The following is a 26,866-nucleotide window of genomic DNA, read 5'->3' as shown; positions in this document are numbered from 1 at the left end:
GATTTTCTATCTGCGTTTCAGCAGCAGAGCTAGCAGATTAAACAGCATATTTTACCTATGTTAGCAAGCTGCTAATACTTCAAAACAGCACATTTCACCTAAATCCAAATGGATTTCTACCCTGTTAAATTTAACCTGTAAAATACCCTGTTTCAACGCCCAAGCACATCTTGGCTGAGAGGGACAGAGCACTCCCCTGACATAGGGGTGAGAATGATGGAGACCCCCTGGGGAATGGCTTGGGGTGACGGGGAGAGAGACACCTCCTCAGGAATGGCCTGGGGTAACAGGGATAGGGACAGGGACAGCCCCTGTGGAATAGCCTGGGGTGAAAGAGATGGGGACAACCCCTCAGGGAATGCCCTGGGGTAACAGGGCCAGGGACACCCCTGGGGAATGGCCTGGAGTGACAGGGAAAGGGACAACCCATCCAAGCCCCTCCCAAGCATCCCCCAGGGTAAGAAGCACAGAGACCACTCGAGCATCCCCTGGGGACCAGATTAAACAAACTTGCCAGAAATCAAACTTAACCCTACAAAAAATGCCTTGAGGAATATTTGCTCTTCCCACAAGTCACTTGTGATGAAAATGCAAACAAATTCCAAACATTAATAAACTGACAATAGAAGCAATTCTGTGGCAATTCCAAATTTCACCACTTCCGGCACAACTCCAGCTCAGCTGCTGGCAGGTTGTGATAAAAGTGGACATTTAGCCCAATACAGGTTATTAAAAGGGAGGGAAAGCTCATTGTAGCTGTCACAAAGGAGACAGGTAGCAAGAGAAAATGATTCTCACATTTGGCAAAGCCCCAAAGCTTGTGTATTCAGGAGTTATTTGGCATTTAGCTGCCTTAGCAGGACTTCTTGTGGGACGTTAGTAACCTTTTGTTCCTCACTGCGTGGTGAATGATCCTTGCCAGTCTTGCTGGTATGATTTTATCCCTTTCTTCCAGTGATTTTAACAGACTTTTCAAAGAAGGAAAACAAAATATTTTCTCTACACTGGCCACCCACGAGAGCCATTTTCCTCATAAATTCTCCCAAAAGTCACTCAGAGGAAGCTGCATGCAAGTTTCCAAAAGATCCTCCAGAAAGAGGCAAAACCTTCTCAGAGGAGGGAACCACGCTGCTGTCAAACACGCTTGGGGTCAGACAACAGTGCCCTGAACTCACTGTGCAAAAATAATGTCACAATCTGGTTAACAAAATTGTTGGAGAGATGCCTCTGCCGCAATTAAGCTGCTAAGGAGACCAAATCCAAAGTGGATTTTATTGACAGTAAATGTGAGGTAGAGAGAGAGATGGAAAGAAAGAGAAAAGGGGAGAGAGCAAGGGACTGACAGGAACAGAGATCTCCCCTGGGACAGGGCAAGTGTGACATTGTCCCCTGTGTGCGTGGCCTTCCCAGGGTGAGGGTTTTACACCTGAGCCAGTTTGGGTAAGGGGGGTGGTGTTCACCCCCCACCCCAAGCAGGGATTGCCTCACTGTTTCAGGTTACAATGTCAGATGTAACCAAAAGTGTTTTCAGTCCCCATCTCCATAAACTGTTATCAACAGGTGGGGCAGTGTTCTTTATCTCTTCCATGGCTCAGCCCTGATAACGCCCTCCAGGGGCCATCTTCTGTTAATGGGCCATTGAGTGTCACTGCAGGACTGATAAAATTACATCATCCCATTGTGGGATGCTCCGCCCAGGGGGAGGAAGTAAAGCATTCCTGCCTGGATATAATCTCACCCTTGCAACACCACGATCACCTTGCCTGCTGCATTCTCAGAGGACAAGAGCTCCATAACCACCACTGGACCTTCAGAGGAAGACCAGACCCTTCTACAGGATCACTGCTTTGACAGAATCACGTTCATCACTCCAGCCGGACTGCAGACACCATTTCATCAGCCTGCTACCACCACCCTGATTATCAGGGTGTCAGGTTATATCCTGACTCTGTGAGTTTAAACCAGTCTTTCTGTATCATAGCTTTGATCTTAATTTTCCTATTAAATTGTCCTTCTGGCTTAGACTCTCTCCCAGGTTTGCTTTGAAACCAGTACAAAACTCACTGTGCTCATCCCTTGTTTTCCTTTCAAAACAGGATTTCCCATCTCCAAATATCTTCCAGATGGAGGAGGAGGCTGCAAGGAAGAGGAAGATGCCCTGGGATGCCCAGGCAGGTGAGGAGGAAGTCAGTGCCCCTTTCCCTCTCTCTCCTGCTCCATCTCCCAGCCCAGCCTGGCCCCCAGCTGCAGGACAGCCCCGCTGCCGGTGTCCTCCTGCTGGGGACGCACTCGGGGGATCTCCCTGCCCTTCCCTCTGGCAAATCCCATCCTCTCCTTGTCCTTCCTCCCCCAGAGCAGGATCTGCAGATGGAGACCAGGAAGGACAAATCCCCGCAGCAGACCCTCATGGAAGAGGCCATTTTGACTGGCTCCACAGCACAGGAACCCAACGGGGAGGAAAAGCCCCAGAGATCCCGCAGGAGGAGGGGCTGCAAAACCAGCCCAAGGTCATCTGAGGAGGAAAGACACACCCAGTGTCAGGAAGGTGGGCAGAGCTTCAGCCAGAGCTCAGAGCTGGTGGTCCATGAGCAGCTTCATGATGGGGAGAAGCCGTACAAGTGCTCGGAGTGTGGGAAGAGCTTCGGGCGGAAATCCCACCTGATCCGCCACCAGATGATCCACACCGGGGAATGGCCCTACAAGTGTGGGGAGTGTGGGAAGGGCTTTGGCTGGAGCTCAGAACTCATCATCCACCAACGCATCCACACTGGGGAGAGGCCCTATGAGTGTCCCGAGTGTCAGAAGAGGTTTAGGTGGAGCTCTGCTCTCTGCAAGCACCAGCGGATTCACAACGGGGAGAGGCCCTTCCGCTGCCCTGACTGCAGGAGGGGCTTCAAGCAAAACTCCCACCTTGTCAGGCACCGGCACATCCACACCAGGCAGAGGTCCTTTGAGTGTCCCCTGTGTGGGAAGAGCTTCTCCAGGAGCTTTCACTTGACTCGACACCAACATAGGCACAGGTAAGGGAAGCCCTGTGACTGCCCCGACTGCAGGAAGAGCTTCATGCGCTGCTCCCACTCCATCCCCCTTTAGAAGACCCATGTTGGTCAGAGCCCTGGTGACCCACATTCCTTGTGATCTCTGATGAGAAGACACCTGGAAAGTGGTCTTCAAATCCTCCTGGATGCCCATAGACACCTGGATGAACACAGACCAGGAAAATCCATCGGGACTCTGATCAACATTGAAAATTAATTGGGAAGAGCTGTTTCTTTGACTTTAAAGCCCAAGAAATTCTTACCTGCTGTGTCACTTTTTCTTCTGGTGGCATCAAGCAATAATGGATGATCATGGAGATCTTTTCCCACCTGAATAATCTCCTTGTTTATCCCATCAAAACACCTAGAATTGGGGTAAAAATAAAGAAATCAAGTAAAGAGATCTAAAGCTGAATCATTTTACTGGGATTTGAATGTGAATTTGAGGTTAAGGGGAGGATTTGGTTCTTCTGGGACCATCCAAGCCAAGGGACATGGCCATGTTCTTGTAGTTGTTCCAGCAGAACGGGTCCATCTAACCTCATCTGTTCTCCAGGAATTCCGGCTGTCCGTCCCAGTCCCTGGCCTGCGTCTGCCCAGTCCAAGTGTTCCCCACAAAATGCCCAAATTGCTGCTGAAGTGTCCTAGCTGACCCTTGCTGGGGATGTTCCTGTCCACCAACCTTTCCCGCTCAGCTCCATGGAGGGCTGGGAGGGGTTTTAGGGACTCCTGGTGGGACTGAGAGAGGCTGTTGTGGCTCTTGGGGCCATTTGTGGTGCTGGGAGGGGGTTTGGGGGCCTGCTGGAGGTAACTGGGATATACTGGGAATGAGTGAGGTCATCCTGGGGCCAACTGGAACCATACTGGGGACTCTGGGGTGACTGGGATCGAGCATGCTGGGGGCAATTGGAATATACTGGAAGTGTCTGGCACCATACTGGAGGGGACAACACTGGGAACAGCTGGGACCATTTTGGGGGCAAGTGAGGGCAATTGCGAGTGACTGTGTCTGTAATGGGGGCCACTGAGGTCATACTGGCAGTGAGCAGGACTGTACTAGGGGTGACCAGGTGCAACTGGGAACATACTGGGTGGAACTAGAACAACACTGAGGGGGACTGGGATCATACTGGGAGTGACCAGGAACATTCTGAGGGCAGTTTGGACCATGGTCGGTGCAACTGGGATATACTGGGAGCAACTGGTACTGCACTGAGGGTGGCTAGAAGTGGTTCTGGGCAACTGGAATTATGCTGGAAGCAACTGGGAGGAAGTGGGTGTGACTGGGAGCATGCTGGGATCAAGTGGGATATACTGAGAGAGACTGGGAATCACTGGGATCATCCTGGGAGGGACTGGAACCATAGCAATGGCCTGGGCTGGGTGATGTGGGGCCTCAGAGAGCGCAGGGAACATTGTGACACTGCGGGGCCTGATGGATCCAAGGGGACATTGTGACACTCTGGGTCCGGCCTGGCCGTGGGGTGTTTTGGGAGCCCCGGGGTACCCAGGGCAGCAGAGCAGAGCCTCTGGCTCAGGGGCAGCAGCTCCTCGGGAAAACCTGGGCGGGCAGCAGGGGATGCCCAGGGAGAAGAAGCCATAGCCCAGAGCCCCAAGGGTGGCACCAGCTGAGGGACGGGGCAGGAGGGAGAGGCCACTGCTGGGATGGCGCCGGAACTGCCCAGCATCACAGGGCCTGTATGACATTACAGACTGGGCTTTGTGACATCACAGAGATGGCTATGTGACATCTGAGAGGCTGTGTGAGGTCACCAGGGAGGTCACTCTGCCCTAGCCCCTTCCCAGTTCCCCCAGAGAAGTCCAACGCTGCTCGTGCACAGTGGGGTCCCCTGTGCCCCCAAGTCCCCCTGCCCCTGGCGCCGCAGCCTCCCCCAGAGGATGTTCCACGAGATCGACCCCAGAGCCTGACACGGGGACGGGGGCTGGAGCCATGGGGGGTGGGACAGGGGGACAGGGACCCCCCGGCAGTGTCCCCGTGTCCCCCAGGGCCAGAGGCTGGGCCAGGGCTCCTTCACCCTGTGACCAATGAGGGTTTGAGAGTGCTGAAAAAATCCCCAGCAAAAACCAGATTTAATATTAAAGTGACAGCAGCACAAAGTTCCTTAGCATGAGTCACTCTGCTCCTGACTGGACACTTCAGGCACAGCAAGGAAACAAAGCAACAACAAAACCAAACAAAATCCAGGCAATCAAACCAGAAATGAACTGAGAACTGTCCCTGTGTGTGTGACACAAAAAAAATGAGGGCAAGGATAAAAGGAATATGGCCCAAAACCTTAACAGACCTAAAACCTAATAGGAGTTACCTTATACCTTTACCTTAATTTCTACATTAAACTTAACAATTTAGCAAAAGAACTGAGCTTAACAGTATTTAACCTAACTTATAACCTATAACTATGCAATTTAAAACAGGAATAACATTTAACAATATTTAACTTAACATATAACTTATATTAAACATATGAACTTAGCAAAAGAACAACTCTTAGCAGCGTTTAACTTAGCTTAGACCTCGTGATTTAGCCTTACCTACAGGCCTGACTGGCTCTGCTATCCAAGGCACTCAGACCCCTCAGAGAGCAGCATTTCTGCCACATTTCCCCAGCACAGGCATTCCTGTGTGCACACAGACACAGAGAGTCAGTGCAGGGCACCTGTGAGAAATTCCCCTGAGCAAAGGGAAATGTTCCCTGGGGATGCTTTGGCATCTCCCCAGCAGGGAAGGGTTGAGCCTGGAGGAGTTGGGGGATCGGCCCAGGCTCCCTCGTTGTTGGGGATCCCCGAGTGCAGCAAACGGGAGAGTTCCCGGCTCGGAGAGGCCCCACTCAGAGGGAGTCGCTGGCCCAGGAGAGCTCCAAGGGCTCCTTTTGGAGCGCTGTTTGTAGGGCCCCAAGAGAGGGGCTGCAGTCCCAGCCATGTTTCATCCTGGCCGCACTTGGCACCAGCAGCTTTCTTTGGCAGGGTGAGAACAGGGATGTTGTGCCACCGAGGGAACACAAACAGTTCCCAGGGCTGCTCCTAAAGCAGCCAGGAGCTGGCTGGGCAGCAGCAGTGCTGGAGCAGAGCGTGTTTGTGCTGAGCTCCAGAGGAGGTGAGCCCAGGGGCTGCTGGCCAAGGCCGAGGCCAGCGAGCATTTCTCAGCTGGCAGGGCGGCCTGAGAAGGGGAGGGGGGAATGCACCAGCACAGGAACCATGGAACCAAGGGACCATTGTGACACTGTGGGGCACCATGGAACCAAGGGGCCATTGTGACACTGTGGGGCCTGTGGGACCAAGGGACCATTGTGACACCGTGGGGCCTCATGGAACCGTGGAGACCCTTATGACACTTTGGGGTGTCATGGGACCAAGGGACAGTTGTGACATGGTGAGACCCCAGGGACCCAAAGGTCCATTGTGACATTGGAAGGCCACATGGAATCATGGAGACACCATTAAGAGACTTCACAGCTTCATGGAACCAAGGGGCCATTGTGACACTGTGGGGCACCATGGAATCATGGAGACCATTGGGATACTATGAGGCCCCACGGAATAAGCAAAGCATTGTGACACTGTGAGGCCTCACAGCACCAGTGAGACCATTGTGACCCTGGAGGTCCCCACAGAACCAAGAGGGTCATTGGGACACTGTGGGGCCTCACGAAACCAAGAGGCCTTTGTGGCACTGCAGGGCTGCAGGGAACCAAAGGTCCATTGTGACACTGCAGGGCCTCGTGTCATCAGTGTTCCATTGTGACCCTGTGGAGCCAAAGGAGACCATTGTGACACCACAAACCCCCAGGGTCCAAAGGTCCATCGTGACATTTTGGGCCTCATGGAACAGAGGAGTCACTTGACATTGTGGGACCTGGGAACCACGGAGACCACTGGGACACTGTGGGGTCCCAAGGATCCAAGGGAACATGGAACAGGTCTGGCTGGTTTGACCTCCAGGGGCTGCCTGACAGCTTGGCACCTGCAGGGTCTCTTCTCACTGGGGCTCGGGGCTTTCCTTCCTATAGAAAAGAACTGTCCTTCTCCTGCAGGTGTCAATGGCCATATTGGGATTTCACCACCAATGTTGACTGTTGTGACAGACTGGAGGAGATTGCTGGCTGGAAACATTTCAGTGTGGGGGAGGAAGGGGCAGGTCCAGCCTTGCCCTGCCCTGGAACCCCAGCACTGCCCTGCCCTGGAACCCCAATCCCCCCAGAGCCTCTATCCCAGCCCAGCAGTGTCTGCCAGTCCCTGGCACAGCACAGGCAATGCTCCACAGCCACCTCTGGAGCCCCAGCCCAGCTCCTGAGTGACCAAATGACCCCAAGTCCCACCTGGGGGAAGGGCCCAGGAGGACCAAGGGGTATTTAAGGCTGACCACAAGGCAAGCACACATCTTGACCCTTCCTCCTCTTGGAATTTCCAGCTGAACATTGCTGGAATCCAGTAGTTGGTAGCTCTGTGTGTGCTTCTCTAAGTATTATTTTTCTCTCTTTCTGTGTCTACTTCTTCTGTTTCTGTCCTCTTGCAAATTTTGATTATCTTAAAATTGAACAGACTTAGAGTTTGTGAAGTTGAATGGGCCAAGTTAATGCCTTGAGAAGTGTTTTTTGTTGATTGAATGCCGTATTAAAACATTTGCCAAAGTTTCTCTGATTTTTCTAAATTTCCCAGTAAAGGCTGTTTTGTTGTTTAGAGCTCCTGAGTATCTCTTGATAGTATTGCTCCAGTCCATCCAACTCAGAGGACAGAAATAATTTTCATTCCTTTTGAATGTCACCTTGAGAGAGTTTTTTAGTGGATGGGGGTCAGGGCTTGTGTGTCCTGCTTGGCACAGCCCAGGCAGGGCTTTCACAGCCCCATCCCACACTCCATTTCCCAGCTGGAGCCGCTGGTGCCTCTGAGTTCTGCTGCCCCAGCCCCAGGGACGCTCTCCTTGTCTGCCCATTCCCCCAGGGTCTCTGGGCAGGGATGGCCTCAGTGGGGGCTGCTGACATCCTCAGACACTTGGAGGCTCCTGCTGAATTTTACTGCTCCAGAGGCTTCTTCAGCCTTCAGCTCTTCAGTTCAGGAATTCAGTGCGCCAGGGCTCATTAACATTCAGAACACCTTAACAAGCCAAGCCTCTTGGAATAATTTGATTTATGTTTTCAAATCCTTTGTGGTTGGTTAGGCGGATTCCATTAGTGTAATTGAAATGAATGAATTTTATTTACACAGGGAGTGAGGAACCATTTTTTAGGTCCCATTTTGATTTTTTAGTTAATACATTGATATGTGCAATCTCCAATTGACACTGAATCCAAGTACCTCCTCCTGCAGTTTGAATAGATATGAAAATCAAGACCCTTTGTGTCTGACAATCCATTAGACTCTGTCCCTACCCCCACCCCACCATTTCCCCCATTCCAGCCCTGGCACTCAGAGCAGCCTTGTGCAAATCTGAGCTCCCTCCAGCCCAGGCTGCACCTGCAGCTTTCAGCTCCTGGGCTCCAACTCCCACCTGCTTTCCTTGGAGAAGGAGCTGCCTGAGACACAGAGGGATGTTCATTTATTGCCAGCCAACAAAGCCTGGGGAAGGCACAGCTCCATCCAATGCAAAAGTCATTCCTCTGCTGGCTATTAAATCGACTGTGCACAGCAGACAGTCTCAGAGCAGTGGAAAACACCTTCTGTGCCCAGCACAGATCCCAAGGTCCCCCAAAACCTTCCCTGCCCCAATTCTTCCCAGATTTGCTCTTTGCACACACGAGTCACAGGCTGAAGTCAGGAGCTGCCTCCATGCCCAGAGGGAGGAAAAGAGGGAAAGTGGATGAAGAGCTCTCCTGTGCAGAGCCAAGGTCCAAGTGCAGCCCCTGCAGTGGGAACCACAACTCATCAGGTTTGTGTCCTTTGGGCTCAGGGATGGTGACACTCAGAGGCACAGAAAGGTTTCTTGCCAACGAACAAAAGTTAAACATTTGATCAGTTTAATAACCATTTCAGCTCTTCCCTCAGCTCTCTGTGATGCCCAGCAGCATCTGACATGTCCCTCATCCGCAGGGGATTTCTGTACAGGAACAGTTTTAGACAAAGACATAGGAAATGGTAATTCTGTGATGGATATAAACACAATAAGATATCATTCATATTTATTCGAACTTCAGAAAGATAGGGTCATTCCGTGTTGTTCAAAGCATGAATCGAGTCACTTGAGAGGCCCTTGAATGACCAAAGAGCACCTAGAGGAAGAAATCTGGGGGCAACAGTTAGGACATAGAACCAGCTGGTCTGGTGAAGAGATGCCCTAAGACATGACCATTTCAACAGGAGAACTGGAAACCCCTGAAGAAAGGGGGAGATGTTACAAAGAGAATACTGGTGATTCAAGAAGATGGGAAGATAAGTATTGCTTCTCTTTCCCCAACAGTACACCTCCAGGAAATTCCTGTTACTGGTGGGGAAAACTTTGATATTTTTTAAAAGTAGTGAACTGACCCAGACAATAAAAATGTCCTTGTATAACAAGAAATGTACAAGTATTAATACCTGTGTCCCTTTGCAGGCAGACATCAGCGTGTGCCCATGAACAGGCAGTGCCACTTGTGCCCTGAGGTGCCGAGCTGGGATTGGATCTCTCAGAGAGGAGCTGAGGGAGAGCAGAGCACCTTGCAAGCTGCAGGTCCCTGCCAGCCCCGCAGGGCTCCTGTGCCATCAACATCTGCTCTGCTCCAGTCTGGAACAGGGCCCAGCACGGTGCTGGGATCATCAGAGAGCTGAGGTGTGTGCTGGAATTCCATGCCCTCCCCATGGCGCAGCAGCCCTGCATTTCCCTGCTCCAGCCTTGGTCTCCAGCACAGCCATGGACACTGATGGTTTCTGTGCCAGGCTCTCCCAGCCCAGCCCAGCTCCCTGCCAGCTCTGCCAGCTGCCCTGAGCTCTGGGCAGCACCAAGGGCCTCTCCCCAGCACAGCCCAGCCGGCTCTGGCCCCACAGCTCTGCTCAGCCCAGGCTGCTCTGGGCACTGCCTCACGGCCTCAGCCCCTGCCAAGGGCACAGCAGCAGCTGCAGCTCAGCCAGGACTCAGCCCCACCATGGGGGAAGGGGCTTGGCCAAGGCCAAAGGAGCTCCCTGGCTGCCCTGCTCCCCTCTGCCTGAGGTGCTGAGAGCTCTGCAGCCCCTCCTGCCACCCCATCTGCCCAGGCCAGCACAAGAGCCCCGGCCCTGGGGCCCTCCAGAGCTGCTCCTGCTCCAGGCCCAGGGCCCATCCCAGAGCTGGGGCAGCCACAGAGCTGTGCCCATTTCTGCTCATTGCTGCTCTGGTGGGGATGGATCCTCAGCCCCTTGGATGTTGCTGATGAATTTTCCTACTCCAGAGGCTTCTTCTTTCTTGAGCTCTTCAGTTCAGGAATTCAGTGAGAAAAGCTCATAAATATTTGCTCAAAATGCACAAAAAAGAAAAAAAGCTGCTGGGAATATATTACGTTTTCAATACTTCTGTGTTTAATGAGAGATTTTAGAAGTGTATTCAAAGTGAATATACTATATTGAAAACAATGGAGAGAGAACTGTTTTATCCAGTGTTCTTTCCCTGTTTATAGATGGAGATCAGCAATGTCCAATTGATATTGACCCCCAGCACCTTCTAATGAAGTCTGGACAGACATGAAAATCAAGATTCTTCATGTCTGACAATCAATAACACTATGTCCCCACTCCCACCCCACAATATTCTGAGGCATTTCTGAGACCTACAGGAATCAAGGGGCCATTGCTCCATTGCAAGGACTCTGGTAACGGTGAGAAATATTGTTATTCTGTGGTGCCCCAAGGAACCAGGGTTCCCTGGTGACACTGCAGGATCTTTTATCACCAGGGCTCCATTTTGACACTGCAACACCAAGGAATTCCTTGTGGCACTCTGAGGCCTCATGGAACCAAGAGGCCACTGTGACCCTGCAGGGCCTTGTGGAACCATGCAGAGCTTTGTGACAGAGCAGGACCTCGTGTCATGATGGGACCATGGTGACCCTGCAGGGCCCCATGGAACCAAGGGGCCTGAGCTGCTCCTCAGGAACTCACGGAATGAAGGAAACATGTTTGACACCGTGGTGGCCCTTGGGACCAAGAGGCCATTGTGACACTGTGGGACCAAGGAGAGCATTGCTGCCTGCCAGACCTCATGGAACCAAGGATCCACTGTGACACTGCAGGGCCTTGGGGGACCACGGTGACATTGAGACACTGCAGGGCCCAAAGATCCAAGGGACTCTGTGACACCAAGGGGTCCCATGGAACCAAAGGGACATTGTGACACTGGGAGAACTCATGGAATCATGGAGATCATTGGGATACTCTGGGGCCTCATGGAACCCTGGGGATACAAGGTTGTCTGGAAGTGTTGATCTGCTGGAGGGTAGGAGGGCTCTGCACATGGCCCTGGACAGGCTGGATCCAGGGCCCAAATCCAACAAGGTGAGGTTTAACAAGTCCAAGTGCCGGGTCCTGCACTTTGGCCACAACAACCCCTGCAGTGCTACAGGCTGGGGACAGAGTGGCTGGACAGCAGCCAGGCAGAAAGGGACCTGCAGGGACTGATGGACAGCAGGCTGGACATGAGCCAGCAGCGTGCCCAGGTGCCAAGAAGGCCAATGGCTCCTGGCCTGGATCGGGAATGGTGTCGCCAGCAGGAGCAGGGCAGTGATTCTTCCCCTCTGCTGGGGACTGGTTGGGCAGCGCCTCAAGTGCTGTGTCCAGTCCTGGGACCCCCAATTTAGAAGGACATGGAGGGGATGGAGTGTGTCCACAGAACGGCAGTAAGGTGGTGAGGAGTCTGGAGCACAAGTCTTGTGAGGAGCGGCTGAGGGAACTGGGGTTGTTGATCCTGGAGAAGAGGAGGCTCAGGGGAGACACAAGGTGGTGTGAAGGCACAGCTTGGACTTGATGATCTCCAAGGTCTTTTCCAATCTGGCTGATTCTAGGATTCTCTGAAACCAACCTTTGGAGCAGTCGCAGGAGGAACCCTGGGCCTCTTCTCCAGAAGCTCCAGCAGCCCAGGTCCCTCAGCTTCTCCTCACAGCCCCAAAAACAATCCTGTCAGTCCTGCAGAGCCTCTGCAGCTCCTCCTCACTGCCCAGAACAGGGAGCCCCACAGCCAGACACAGCAGCCCAGATGTGCCCCCCTGGCTTGGGGTGCCTCTGGCAAGGGAGCAGCACCAGGCACTGCAGGAGCCTGCAGACAATTCCTGCAGCACTTGTGGGATGATCCTGCTCCCCAAGGGACGTTCCCATGGTGCCAAGTCAGGAACTGCAATGGGGAGTGGGGCCAGAGAAGAAAGGGTAAACAGGGTTGGGCTGTGTGCAGGGGAGGGAACAGGGGTGGACAACAGGAAGAAATTTGTATCAGGAAGAGTAAAGAAAGCAAAGGTGAAGCCAAGGAAATGCTCAGGGCAGTTTGGGGGTGGCTGCCAGGCAGCCCTGGCTCTGAGCAGCAGCGTCTGCAGTGGGACAGGAAAATCCCAGCTGATGGAAATAAACTTTCTGGCTGACTACAGAGGCCAGGACAAAGCTGAGTGGTTTCCCTGGTGTCCCCCAGCCCTTCCTGGCCCCAGGGGCTGATGGCATTTGTGCTCCCTCAGGTTCATGTCCCCACAGCACCAGCATGGGGGTGCTCCCGCCTGCTGTGTACAATGCAGACAGGGGCTCCTGACATTCCTTTGTGTGCAACATTAAAATGTAAAACAAAGAAAAAAATATCCAAAAGGAAACCAACAAGAAGTATCAAAGATGACTTTTATTACAAGTGATTGGCAGAAATTGGCCAGCAGTTTAATGTTCCTGAAACTATCCAGTCATCAGTCTCCTCACTTCAGCCTTGAGCTCCTGGTTCCTCAGGCTGTAGATGAGGGGGTTCAGGGCTGGAGTCAACACCAAGTACAGAACTGACAGGGACAGATCCAGGGATGGAGAGGAGATGGAAGGGGGCTTCAGGTAGGCAAATATGCCAGTGCTGAGGAACAGAGAGACCACGGCCAGGTGAGGGAGGCAGGTGGAAAAGGTTTTGTGCTGTCCCTGCTCAGAGGGGATCCTCAGCACAGCCCTGAAGATCTGCACATAGGAGAAAACAATGAACAAAAAACAACCAAAGAGGACACAGGCAGTAACAGCAAGGAGCCCAAGCTCTCTGAGAAAAGATTTGGAGCAGGAGAGCTTGAGGATCTGTGGGATTTCACAGAAAAACTGGCCCAGGGCATTGCCATGGCACAGGGTCATGGAAAATGTATTGGCTGTGTGCATGAGAGCAATGAGAAAGGCACTGGCCCAGGCAGCTGCTGCCATGTGGGCACAAGCTCTGCTGCCCAGGAGAGTCCCGTAGTGCAGGGGTTTGCAGATGGACACGTAGCGGTCATAGCACATGATGGTCAGGAGGAAATACTCTGCAGAGATGAAGAACATGAAGAAAAAGAGCTGTGCAGCACATCCTGTGTAGGAGATGTCCCTGGTGTCCCAGAGGGAATTGTGCATGGCTTTGGGGACAGTGGTGCAGATGGAGCCCAGGTTGCTGAGGGCCAGGTTGAGCAGGAAGAAGAACATGGGCGTGTGCAGGTGGTGGCCGCAGGCTACGGCGCTGATGATGAGGCCGTTGCCCAGGAGGGCAGCCAGGGAGATGCCCAGGAAGAGGCAGAAGTGCAGGAGCTGCAGCTGCCGCGTGTCTGCCAGTGCCAGCAGGAGGAAGTGGCTGATGGAGCTGCTGTTGGACATTTGCTGTGGCTGCACATGGGCACCTGTTCATGGAGAAAGGACAGGGACAAGTCAGGAGAGGCTGCTTGGAGCCAAACCTGGGCCATTCCCTGCAGACTGTCCTGCTGGGACTCACCCACCCTTGTTCCTGCTCTGGGAAGACCTTCACCCAGGTCCCTGCCTGAGCTCCAGTTGTGCTGGCTGAGTGTGCCAGGAGCAGTCAGGGCTGTGCCTGGGGACTCTTGAGGAGCCATCCCTGCCCTGCTGCCCTGGGTTTGTGGCCCTGTGGCAGAGGGACAAGGCTGGATATTCAGGATCTGTCAGGGGAATCACTCCTAATGCAGAAAGGCTTGGTACAATCTGCATGCTCACTTCTAGGGGAAAAAGATGGCAGGAGTTTGTTTTAGGAATTGTTTTCCTACCCATAGATCATTCCTTTCTCTCTGAGGTCAGAAATCCCCAGCATTCCTGCTGCACTCAGAGTTTGCCACTGAGAGATGAGAGAGGCAAAGCATTCCCCGTGGCTGAGGGAAGGTGAGGGTCTGGATGGGCTTGTTCCCCCAGCACTGCTCTGCTCAGCCCCCTCTGCTTCCCTGAGCATCTCCCTGGGCCTGGACATCCCCTCCTGAGAGGTGCCTTGTCCCTGCCAGCGCTCACAGAGCCCATCCCACCCTGTGTGCCCTCGGCCCGGCCCTACAGAAACCTGCCTGTGTGCAGGGCCCTGGCTGGGGCAGGCTCTGTGTGCAGCTGGGCAAGGGCAGCTCAGGAGAGCCCTGCTGGGCCCTGCAGAGGTGATGCTGCTGCTGCCCAGGGCTGAGGAGTGGCTGAGGGCCTTTGGGAGGCTCCCAGTAGAGACACTGACCACCCAAAGTCACAGTTCTGGAGTCTCTGTCCAAACATTCATTGGTGATCCTGTGTTTCCCTTTCAACTCAGAATGTTTTGTCATTTGGGATTAAAATACCTGTTCAGCTTCTCTCAACCCCCTGTTGTCTATAATTAAAGGAGAAAAAAGCCCTTGCAACAGTGTTAGAACAGTAAAGTAAAAACCAGACCTTTATTGGAAGCTTCCAGGTGTCCCAGTGGGGATGAGGCACAACCGGCCCCTGATTTCAACAATTCATTGAGGTTGATTAAGTAGGATAGTTTACAAGGACATTTGAAAGAATATTCACTTGTCCCAGTTACACACCCCTGGCTCAACCCATTGGAGTAGGTCCAAGGACATTTTCCCCCCAGGTTTCGTTATCACTGCTGGCATACAAAAACCAAAATGTTCTTCTTGTAGGTCCTCATCCTGTTGAAAAGACTATATAATATTCAAAAATGCATTTATACAGTCAGGTTATTTTTCTAAATTCTAAGAAAAACCATAAGGAAATGTACTAGAGTTAATTAAATATTATAGATATAGAGATATATAATAAAACTTTAATATTGTTCAGTAAGAGTTTAAGAGAGGTAATCAAGAGTTTAATAGCAATAATAAAGGATTATAGTTTTCTAAGTATATAAGTATAATCCTAGGCTTACTTTCTTTGGGAAGTGTCCTCCGGAGCTGTGCCCAGGTTGGTCTGGAGCTGGGAGCAGCCCTGCCCCAGCCAGCCCCTCTCAGCAGCAGCACCTGCCCTGCTCAGGGTGGCTCCTTCCCCCCACAGCTCCTGGCCAGCGCTGGGAGCAGCTCCAGGGCCGGCTGAGAGCTGTCCCTGGCAGGCAGCAGAGTCCCTGGCCCAGCACAGCGCCCTGGGCTGCAGGACCCTGCTCTGCAGGACAGCCCTGGGCACCCCTGGCTGATCTGCACAGGAGATGAGCAGAGAATGCACTCACAGGCTCTGTGGGCATTGGCATGTTCCAGCTTTAGGAGATCTCTCCAGGAGCTGCAGCTGCAGCCAGAGGTTCCTGTGCCAAGGGCTGGCAGTGATTCTGCCCCAGGCACTTCTCAGCCCCTTCCCAGCCCTGACTGATTGAAGCTCTCTGTGCCTCTGTGCTGTGCCCAGGCTGGCTGCAGGCAGTGCCCCAGCCCTGCTGGGCTGGCAGAAGAGCTGCTCAGCAAGAGAAATGTGCTTTTGAAGCTCTGCTTGGTTACCAGGATCACCCTCTGTGCCAGGAGCCCGGCCCAGCTCAGCAGCACAGACACAGCACAAGGACTTTAATGACCCTCTGGGGCTTTGTGCTCAGGCCCTGAATATCAGGCCCTGAGAGGGAGCTGCAGAAACCTCTGCAGAACTCCAAGTCACAATCCAACTCCAAAGTTTCTTGGACTTTTAATGGGTCCCACTGAGGGACACGACTGAGAAAGTGTCCCAGGCCCCAGGCAGAGCAGAGAACTGGAGGCACTGATGCCAGGTGGGGACAAAGAGAAGCTGAGTCTTGGTGCCCTGGGGCACAGCAGGGTCTGTGCCACCAAGGGCTGTGAGGAGACACCTTGTCCTGAGGCTCTGGGGCCTCCTGGCACAGCCCCAGCCAGGCTGGGCACTGTCAGCCCCTGGTCCTGCCCTCAGCATCCCCCCCATGCCCACATCCCAGTGGCCTCAAGGATCTGCTGGAAGGAGTCCCTGGGGAGCCTTGGTCAGGAATGGCCCTGGGGGCTCCTTCATGCTCCCAGGGACTGCAGGTTTTTCAAAGGACTTTGGGTTTGGCTTTTGCCTTGGAGTCTCTGAGAGCTTTCTGAAATTTTGGTCTCCAGTATTCTGCATTAATTATTCTCTGGAGAGGCTTTGTCAGGAACAACACTCAGTGGGGCCCATTACTGTTTCAAGGTACTTCAGTTCTTTTAAAGTACTTGGTGTTTCCTTTTTGCTACAGATTCTGTGAGAGGTTTGTGCAATCGTGGCCCCAATTATCTGCTTTAACCTGTCTGTTGAGAGCTTTGTATTGACACTCACTGGGGCTCATTAATACTTGGAGATTCTTAACTTTTGCAAGGTACTTTGGATTCTCATTTCCTCACTGAGAGGTTTTTGTGCCATTTTGAGTCTCTGAGAGGTTTTTGTGCCATCCTGGCCTCCAGTTCTCTCTTCCAAGGAATCCATGAGGAGCCTGTGTTGGGGATGGACCTCAGTGGGTCCCATTAATGTTTTGAGACACTTTGGGTGCTTCCTCTTGCTCTGACTCCTGTAAAGGTTTGTGTAATCTCCTCTCAGGCCCTGAGGTTCCAGGGCTCAGCTCCAAATGCACCACGGGGCTCATTAGGATCAAGGAAGTCCTGAAAAACCATGGCTCTGCCTCAAATTCCATCTTGTATGGGGCAGTACATCAGGAAGTTTCTGTAGTGATTTTGGTTCACCAACTTGAGATTTCTTGGCCAATGCATCAATTAGTGTGGTGGGTTCAGTGTTGGCTAATTACCAGTGCACTCACTAGAATATACTTACTCATTTCCTGCTGTGAGATAGGATTAGGAGTAAGGCAAAGTGGGCTCAAACTTTAAAAGGGTATAAAGAAAAGTTTATTAACAATAACTAAATGAAAGAGTAATAAGAATCAGAACAAAACTTTCAGAGCACTTTTCCTCTCCCTACAATCTTTTCTTTCTTGACAATGTAAGGAGACAAAACCTAAAATTTTCAGTCACTTTCCCACCTCTAGAATAGTCCTTCTTTAGTTCACATAGAGAGAGGAGTCTCTCTTTATTGCTATGTAGTCTTCTCCACAAGAAAACAATTCTCTTGCGGCTCTCCATTTCCACAAATATCAGCCACTCAGAAAAAGTGAAATAGTGAAATCCCTCCCATTTTCTCATAGCCTTTCTCAAAGCTGTGTTTATGGCCCATGCCAGCTTATGGGGTATTAGTTCCAGGATGAGCTGTTTAAGGCAAAGGGTCTCTTCATCTCTTTCTCAAATCATCTTCATCTCTGGGAACAGAGGTCTTCTTCTCTCCCTGAGGGCACAGGGTCTCATCCCTCTGCTCTCTTTGTCTGCTTAAACTTCTCATGGGATCACATCTACTTCAACATTTGCTTACTTTAGCTGAAATAAGTAATCTCCCAATTCTTTTCAATGCCTTACGGGGAAAAAAAGAGTCTGATGTATCAATGACATCTTTCTCCATAGCTTTAGCAGAGGATTTCAACCCCAGGATCAAGACATCTCCTCATCCCTCCTATCTGGGACTCAACTTGCTCTTCCCTGCCCTCGGTGTGTTCATGTTGCTCCTCTGTGTGCCTGCCCTGTGTCCTTTTCTCTCACTGGAGGGAGGATGGCAGCACTGGAAGAGTCAATATCTGCCCGGGGCTGCAGATGGTTACACGACCCTGGCCAGGCTCGGTGGCCAATTCTAATTTTGGCCATGGTCCCTGAACATGAAGACCAGTTCTTTTCCATCAGAATGATGGAACAGAGCTCCACTGTTTTAGGGGCAGAGGAGAAGTGACCACCAGGAATCAAGGCCAGCCAGAGCTGCCAGATTCTGTTCTGAGAGATACCCTTGAATACAGGAAATTTTTTAGGCAGAGTGTCAGTTTTGGCAATGGGCATCTGAAAAGACAGACAGTTCTTTTCCATACAAAGGAAAGCACAGAGCCCCAGTGCTCCAGGAGCTGATGAGAGGCAGCACTTGACATTCCAAAAAGCAGCCAGACCTGTCAGGTGGCCCCTGGGAGGCCAAGCCAGCCAGACCTGGTCCATGTTCTCCTATCCCATGGGGCCCCACAGTGTCCCAATGGTCCCTTGCTTCCAGGAGGCCCTGAGGTGTCACAATGCCCCCTTGGTGACACCAGGCCCTGAAGGGTCGGAATGGTCTCCATGGTTCCATCAGGCCCCACAGAGTCATAATGGTCTCTGGGTCCATGAAGCCCCGCGGTGTCACCATGGCCCCTTGGTTCCATGGGCTCCAGTGGTGCCACAATGATCCCCTTGGTTCCATGAGGTGCCCACAGTGTCACAGTGATCTCCATGAGAAGGAAAGAACCGAGCCCCAGTGTGGCAGGGGCAGCCACCAGACACCAAGGCCAACCAGGCTTGACAGTACTGACAGATTTTGGCTGAGAGCAACCCTTGGATATAGAGAATTTGGGAGGCGGAACCCCAGTTTTCGCCATTCCTTCATAGATAAGAAGGACAGTTCTTTTCAATAGCACAGAGCCCCAGTGTTTCAATGACAGAAGAAAAAAGAGATGGATCCTGGGAGGCTCAACCAAACAGACCCATTCTTCCTGGCAGCTTTTGTCATGGAGGAGTCCTTGGATATGTGGAATTTATGAGGTGGAATCTCCTTTTTGACCACGGACACCTTGAGAAGAAGGACAACTCTTTTCATTGGAAGGAAAGCACCAAGCCCCAGTGTTTCTAAAGCAGATGATAGGTGGCTCCCAAGAGGCCAAGGGCAGCCAGACCTGTCTGTCCTGGCAGCTTTCACTTGGGAGCAATCCTTGGATGTACAGAGTTTTGGAGGAGGAATCCCAATTTTGGCCATGGCCCATGGAGGAGAAGGAGAGTTCTCTCCCATAGGAAGGAAATCCCAGAGCCCCAGTGCTTCAGGGCAGGTGAGAAGCAGCCCTCGACATGCCAAGGTGGTCAGGTGGTCCCCAGGAGGCCCAGACAGACAGACCTGGTCCGTGTTCCCTTGGTTTGGTGGTGATGCCTTGAGAGGCTGCCTAGAACAGAGCTAGGCAGTGTTAAAGGAATAAAGCAGGTATTTATTAAAAGGCCTTCAAGGGATACACCTTGGGCAGTAGAAGAGCCTGGCCCTGGCTCCATCCTAGATGGAGCCCAGGTCATGAGTTTTCACTGGGGCAAACAGGGGGATTTGGTCTGGCAGGATGTGTAAAACAATCTCCTGTAATATCTACCTGTTCTCACACAGAGCACTTGGCTGCAGGGACACATTCCCATCGTTCCTGCCCAGGTTTCAGGATTCAAACACTGCTGTCCTTCCCAGGAGCTGTTCTTCAGCTGCCTCGGGAGGCCCTTTGGCCTCTGGACCCACACTCTGGCTCCATTATTAACACTGCTGGATCCAAACCCTTTATCTCCACCAACAGCAGTGATTTGAGGTGGATCTACTTTTTTCCCAATTGTTTTAAACACTGACAACATCAATAATTGTGCTACCCTGTCATGGGGTTGAATAATCCAATCTTGTTCACTATCCTTTAACCAAATTACTTCATTTTCCCCTTGATAATCTGCATCAGTTCCTCCTCCCATGACATGAGCACTTTGCAAGGCCAAGCTCCAGTGAGCAGTTACCAAACCAAAGTGTCCTGGAGGAATCTGGATTCCTGTTCCTGCATTGTTAACTCTCATTTGCTTCTGAATTATCCAGACTAATTCCAGTGGATGAAGGTCCAGCCCTGCAGCCTCTGGGCTGGCCCTGCCGGGGCCATCACACCCAGAACAATTTCCCAGGCAGTCCCAGACTCACTGTCCAGGGCTGTATTTGCACACTGGGAGCAGCCGTGCACAGCCAGGGGGTTTCCATTTCCCCAGGGTCCATTGTTAAGGGCATGGAGCACATCTGGGAGATGGGTTCTCCATGGGGACAGGTTGCCAGCTCCTCATTCTTTAACTGCTCTTTTAACAAACCCTTCTCCGCCTCCTCCTCCTCTTTATCCTCTTCATCTTTCTCCTTCTTGTTCCCATCCTCGTCCTCATCCTCGTCCTCATCCTCGTCCTCGTCCTCGTCCTCGTCCTCGTCCTCGTCCTCGTCCTCATTCTCCTCCTCCTCCTCCTCCTCCTTCTCCTCCTCCTCCTCCTCCTTGTCCTCCTTGTCATCCTAGTCCTCCCCCTCCTCCTCCTCCTCCTTGTGATGCTCATCCTTATTCTCCTCCTCATCTTCCTCCACATCCTCATTCTCATCCTCTTCCTCCTCCTATTCCTCCTTCTCCTCTTTGTCCTCCTTGTCTTCCTTGTCCTCCTCATCCTTGTCCTTTTCCTCATCTTCGTCCTCCTCCTCCTCCTCATCCTTCTCCTCCTTATCCTCCTCATCCTTATCCCCCTCCTCCTCATCGTCCTCCTCTTCATCCTCATTCTCCTCTTTCTCCTCCTCCTCATCTTCCTCCTCCTTTTCCTCCTCGTCCTCCCCATCCTGCTCATCCTCATCCTCCCTGTCCTTCTCCTCGTGGTCCTCCTCATCCTTGTCCTCCTCCTTTTCTTTATTCTCCTCCTTGTCCTCCTCCTCCTCCTGTTCATTTTCCTTCTCCTCCTCATCCTCCTCATCCTCGTCCTCCTTGTCCTCCTCATCTTCATCCTTTTCCTCATCCTCATCCTCCTCCTCCTTGTCCTCATCCTCCTCATCCTTCTTCTCCTCCTCCTCCTCGTTCTCCTCCTCCTCCTCCTCCTCCTCATCCTCCTCATCATCCTCCTTGTCCTCATTCTCTCTCTTCTTCCTCCTATTCCTCCTCCTCATCTTCCACCTCCTCTTCATCCTCCTCTGCCTCCTCCTCCTCTTCCTTGTCCTCCTCCTCCTCGTCCTCCTTGTCCTCATCCTCGTCCTCCTCCTCTTCCTCCTCCTCCTCTGAGTGTGGTTCTCAGGATTCAATGACTCTAGGATTCCAGGAACCTGGAACTCTGGGATTCCATGGCTCTGTGACCCCATGGATGGATTCAAGACTGTCTCCAAGGCCACAAGGGAACGTTGGTGTCAGCGGGAGGGGCTGCAGTGCAGGGGCACCAACAGCTGAGAGGCGACTGCAGCTGCTGCTGCTGCTGCTGCTGCTGCTGCTGCTGCTGCTGCTGCTTGTGGGGGTGCTGCTGGCAGGGGCAGGGCCCTGGTTTGGCTGAGCGTTGCCATCTCAGCCTGTGAGCTCCTGGGAGCTCAGGACAGGTCCAGGACTGACCCAGGTTGGCACTGCACTTGAGAACAGACACAGAGAATGGAAAGTGCCCACAGAGTGGTTCCGAGCAGGTCTGTGGGAAGGAGGAGGGAGGGAGGATGAATCCTCTGCCCAAGGCTGCCAAGGGAAAGGCTTTGGGAGGGAAAGGAAGCCTTGACCTGACACTAAGCCCTTCAAGGGCCCAATTGTCCACACTGAGCAGGATTTCATCGGGCTTTGTCTCATGACAGTGTCAGGGTCAGAATTGGTGGGAGGAGCTGGAAAGCAGGGCCGTGTATTCCCTCCCCCCAGCCCATTTGGGAACATCTGGGCAAGATCTCCATTGTCTGCCTGCAGCCAGCTTGGGGGGCCCTTCCTCTCCTCCTCCTGCTTGGGGGACTGGGCTTGGTTTCTTCTGCCATCTGCAATGCTGAGCTTCTCTCTCCTCAAACCTGGCTGCTCAGGTTTGTGTCCCTGTGTCTCGCACCTTCCTCCTCTTCTTCCTCACCACCTGCTCATGGAGCCTCTTTGGGCAGCTGGACTGGAACTGGCAGCAGTAGGTGAGCCCTGAGGAGCACCTCTGGCCTCCAGCCTTTCTGCAGTGCTGGCCAGAGCCTTCCTGCCAGGGGCGAGCCTCTTTCCTGTCTCTTCCCAAGGCAATATAGTCTGGATCTTGGCTCTGTCCTCCTTTCTTTCTCTTTCAGGGAAGGATCAGCCATGGCTGAAGGAATCTTCCATAGGTACCTGGTGCTGATGGCCATTGTCAGCATCAACCAGCCCTCTGGAAAAAATGGGATTTCTCCTGAGGACGACAAAGGAATTGTCCAGAGGATGAAGGAGCAGGAGGTAACCCTTCGGCAGCACCAGCTGCACTTGGAGGAGGAAATTGCAGACCTGGAATCCAGACAGTAGTGTCTGGCATGGCCTCTGTGGGAACTGGAGGAAAGATCCATTGTCACACATGGACGGTGGTTTGCTTGGCTGTCCCTGCCATGTTCATGATCTGGAGGCAGCATAGGAATGGAGCCAGAGGGGAGCACAGAGAAGAAAAGACTGACCTGGGGCTTCTGGGGAAAGCCTGGAAAGGAGTGGCCTTCCTGACAAAGCCCTTTGTGCTGCTCAGGGCCATTTGTATCTCCATGGGCAGAACTGGAGGGTATCTTCCAGCATTTGTGGATAGACTTGTTGAATTACCTCTGTTCAAACAAAGGGGAACTGAAGAGGATTCTTTCAAAGTGTGACTCCTCCCTATTCCATCAGCAATAGTCTCACAGGATTTATGGGTCAGGAACATGTACAACACATGGCAGGGAAGCTGGGCAAGCAGTGAGTGCTGTACCAGCAGGGCCAGAACGGTGCAAGAGCCAGCGCCAAACAGGCTGAGGCAGCTAGGCCAATCCCATCTTTCCAGGGCTCTGGGCTGAACACATAGCTTCAAAAACGTCAGGTGTGCTCCCCACAGAACCTTCTGCAGAGCTCTGGGTGAGGACTGCCAGCTTTCCTCTTTATTTTGTATAATGTTCTGGTTTGAAAGAAAAACCAGTGAGAGACTGTAGTCAGAAATACAATGCATTGGGAAAAGAGAAAAAAAAACAAAAATATGTGCAATAATACAAAAAGAAGACCACTGACAAAGTCAGAATACAACCTAACCACCTCTCTGGCCAGCATGCTGTTAGCAGTCCAAATTGGAGTGGCTGCAGTCCTCTTGGATTGGCAGATGTGGTTGCTGTGTCTTCTTGGAAACCTGTGGAAAGGCTGACTCTCTGTCTAGAAATTCCCAGTTTTATCCTGCCGGGAATGCCTAGCTCCTCGCCCTGGGTGGAGCAACTCACAATGGGCTGATGTTATTCTGAGTCACGAGTTGTGTCCTTGATCACCTGTTGAACAGAACTGGCTCCTGGAGAGTATCTCTGAGCCATGTGGCAAGACATTGATGGGCCTATTAACAGGAGTTAAGGAAAACTGCCCAGAGGCAGCTCCTACTCAGATGGTAATAAGAAACATCTTGGTGCTCCAATATTGGACAATCGGAAAAGGAAATTTTTCTCTCGTTTTTCCCATCTTACCTATGCAGATGTGTTGGGAGACCATCTCTCTGTTTGTGTAGGTGTTGAACCTGAGAAAGACTGTCTGTAGTGTCAGATGGATACCTGAGGGCTGTCACATAAGCAGTAAAGGTGAACTGTCACTGTAAATCATTATAAAGAATGTAGTATGTTCCAGTCCCTCTTAACATTAAAATTCAGTGCCACCTGTGGCTCCAGTGGCCTGTGGATTAGGCATGTGTCTTTACCAAAAATGTAATGTTTATTGTAATATTTTTCAATTGGAATTAGGTCCAAAAGCAGGAGGATCTTGGTGCGAAATTAGTATTCAGCCTAATCATTACAACTAATTATGAGTTTTATTGAATAAATGCACATATACAAATGTGCCAGCAGTTAGACTCTTTGATGAGTAGGTTTGAGGTATTTTTTCATTTAGTCTGTAGTGTGAACTTCAGTGCCTGCAGACGTACATATTAAATTTCCCTCTTCGTCACCACTTGATGATTATCGTCACTAGAATTAAATTCTTAGTGTAGTGAGGAGGTGGGAAATAGATAAGAAAGTCTGTTGGGTTTGCATGGCCAGGTTTTGGTAGGTGAAGTAATGGTTTCTGTAAGAAGCTGTTGGAAGCTCCCCCATGCCCACAGAGCAAATGCCAGCCGGCTCCAGGAGACGCACACTGGCCTGGGCCGGGCCCGTCAGGGATGGTGCTGATGCCTCTGTTATTGCTGTGAATATGTAAACTCACTGAAGAAGGGAAAAGCAATTGCAGCAAAGGAATTGTGTCCAGAAAGGAGCGAGAATGTGTGAGAGGAGCAGCCCTGCAGACAGCCAGGTCCGTGCAGGAGGGGCAGGAGGTGCTCCAGGCACGGGGATGCTGAGATTGCCCTGCAGCCCTGGGGCAGCCCTGGGGAGGCAGCTGAGCCCTGAGCACAGGGAGGGCACAGGCATGCTGAGATTGCCCTGCAGCCCTGCAGGAGCACATGCCCCAGCAGGAGGATGTCTGAGAGGAGGCTGTGAGCCCGTGGGAGGCCTGTGCTGGAACAGATTGCTGGCAGGGACCTGCAGACCTGTGGAGAGAGGAGCCCACCCCAGAGGAGGTTTCCTGGTCGGACGTGTGATCCTGGGGGGACCCGAGCTGGAGCAGGCTGTCCTTGAAGGACTGCGCTCTGTGGAAGAGTGATCCCCGTTGGAACAGTTTGGGAAGAACTTGTCAGGAAAATTAATCCACAAACACCAGAGCTTTATGTCATTGTCACAGGCCCCAGGCTGGGTAATAATTAGCATTGACCCCAGAATTCACAGAAGGCTGATCAACCTCTTTATTATATTATATATCATTGTTAAGGAACCCATTGCTTTTATACAGTTATAATACACCTGGACCTAATTGGTCCACAAATCCAAATACCACCGCCATTGGCTAATTAAAAAAACACCCTTTGGTAAACAAATCTCCATAACATATTCCACATTTTTATGTCACCAGGTGCAGCAAGTGAAGATAAGAATTTTTTCTCATTCTTTTCTCTGATCTTCTCACAGCCTGCCCCCAGGACAATGCCTGGGAAAGTTGTTTCTCTCTGTGGCCAGAGAGCTACTGCCACAGGTTTATGTCCTAAACAGAGACAGAGGAGTCCTTTCATTTTATTCAAATAAAGGGAGAGGCCATGGGGCATTCCCTTGAGGTCTTTCCAATTTTTGGAGGAAGCAGTCTCCTTTTTATCCTAATTTCCCTTCTGTCTTTCCACACTGAATAAGGCACTTAAACGGTACAGACTTCCTGATATGCCTGATAACAAAGATTCCCCTCTAATATATGACATTCACTTTTAGATTTTAATTTTCATGGAATCTATGTTTTTTCCCCATCCTTTCTTTCATCTTTCAATATCGAATTTCATTTATCAGTAAACCTACAGTTCGTTTGTTGTCTGAGATTGAGAGGCCAGATGTTTTCTATTGCCATCTGTGTAGCAGTTGCCTCTGGACTGTTTTCCTTATCTCCTTTGAATGGGCCCATCAATGTCTCCCCACATGGCTCAGAGATAACTCCCTCAAAAGCCATTTCTGTTTAACAGGGGATCAAGTGTTGAAGCATTTCTGAGAGACAGAGGTCATGATTTATGTTTGGAATGAGATTTGAGCTATTCCAGTCTAGGCCTCAGATTTGGGCCTTGTGAGGCCTTCCAGCCTCTGACGCAGTTAGAAATTAAGAGTTTGTGGTGCAGTTAGAAATTGTATTAAGGTGTGATGGGGAGCACTGGGCTGTCTGGGTGTGAAGTAGTATAGGTTTACAGTGTAAGGTTTCAGCCACCTTAAGACAAAGATAAACAATGTTAGCTTGCCAATCAAAGTGCCTTTGTAAATTGCAAACTATGTAGATGTGTATAAAAACTGCCATCTTCTCTCAAACAAGAGGAGAACATTGCATTAATAATATTGGTTGGATGTGCGTTCTCTCCGGCCAGCTTTCCTGTTTTATGACATTCCTGGCTTTTATCAAGGACCCACCGTGTTACTCAGAATGACATCAGCCCATGGTGAGATGCTCCACCCAGGGGGAAGAGCTAAACATTCCCACCTAGATATATCCTGGGATTTCTAGACAGAGAGGCAGCCTTCTCACAGGTTTCCAAGAGGACACAGCTGGGGTTTTCCACTGGACCAACTGCACCTTTCCTACAGGACCACTGCTCCAACAGAAACCAGCTTTGGCTGCCCTCTGGCAGAGAAGCCCTTTTGGGGCACAGGTTTCTGGGGCAGGAGACGGGCACCGGTGCTGCCAGGGCTCGGGGGAACTCTGCTTGGGCGGGGACTGTGCCTCACCTGCTGCTGTCAGCGCTGCCCAGGCCCCAGGGCTCAGAGCAGCATTCCTGCCCTGGCCCACACGTTCCTGGTCTGTGTCCCACGGCTGAGCTTAGGATGGCCACCATGTGGGACGTGTCCCGAGGAGGCCGTGCCAGCTTCTGTGGAGGCCCCGTGCCCTTCCCAGCGCGGCTGCGTCGGCAGCTGCGGGGGCTCCTGCTGCTCTGAGCCCGCAGAGCAGGGCAGCGTTTGCTGATGGGCTGAGCCCTTCCTAAAGATCCTGTTGGGCTGTCTGACACACCTGGGGCAAGGCATTCCTTCCACCCTGGGCCACTCTGGGGGGCTGGGGGTGGCCCCAGGGCAGGTGGCAGTGCGTGCAAGGGCCCTTTGTGACACGGTGCACCATGGTCACCATGGCATGGAATGGTGCAGGTATCCAAGGGCCCTGGGTGACACGGTGCAGCATGGTCAGCGTGGAATGGAACGGGACAGGG

At 51.9% G+C, this 26,866-nt stretch overlaps 2 protein-coding genes across 2 annotated transcripts in view; one reads left to right on the top strand and one right to left on the bottom strand.

The window, feature by feature from the left end:
- Positions 1–2,367: 2,367 nt before the first annotated feature.
- Positions 2,368–26,866, top strand: part of LOC144248828 (uncharacterized) — a 472,843-nt gene continuing 448,344 nt past the window's right edge. Inside the window, 3 exon segments of the mRNA XM_077790810.1 lie at positions 2,368–2,436; positions 2,542–3,020; positions 4,313–4,315. Coding sequence (XP_077646936.1) covers positions 2,368–2,436; positions 2,542–3,020; positions 4,313–4,315 — 551 coding nt within the window.
- Positions 12,864–13,781, bottom strand: LOC144248847 (olfactory receptor 14J1-like). Its single transcript, XM_077790827.1, has one exon. It carries the CDS (start codon positions 13,779–13,781, stop codon positions 12,864–12,866), a length of 918 nt encoding a protein of 305 aa, XP_077646953.1.

The sequence above is a fragment of the Lonchura striata genome, unplaced genomic scaffold (assembly GCF_046129695.1).
Source record: "Lonchura striata isolate bLonStr1 unplaced genomic scaffold, bLonStr1.mat Scaffold_92, whole genome shotgun sequence".
NCBI lineage: Eukaryota > Metazoa > Chordata > Aves > Passeriformes > Estrildidae > Lonchura > Lonchura striata.
Note: the sequence above shows the minus strand (reverse complement) of the source record. Positions and strands in the feature narration are given on the sequence as shown.

What these genes read in the sequence shown, in the direction of transcription:
- LOC144248847 (XM_077790827.1), bottom strand. Translation starts at nt 13,781, where the DNA reads ATGTCCAACAGCAGCTCCATCAGCCACTTCCTCCTGCTGGCACTGGCA.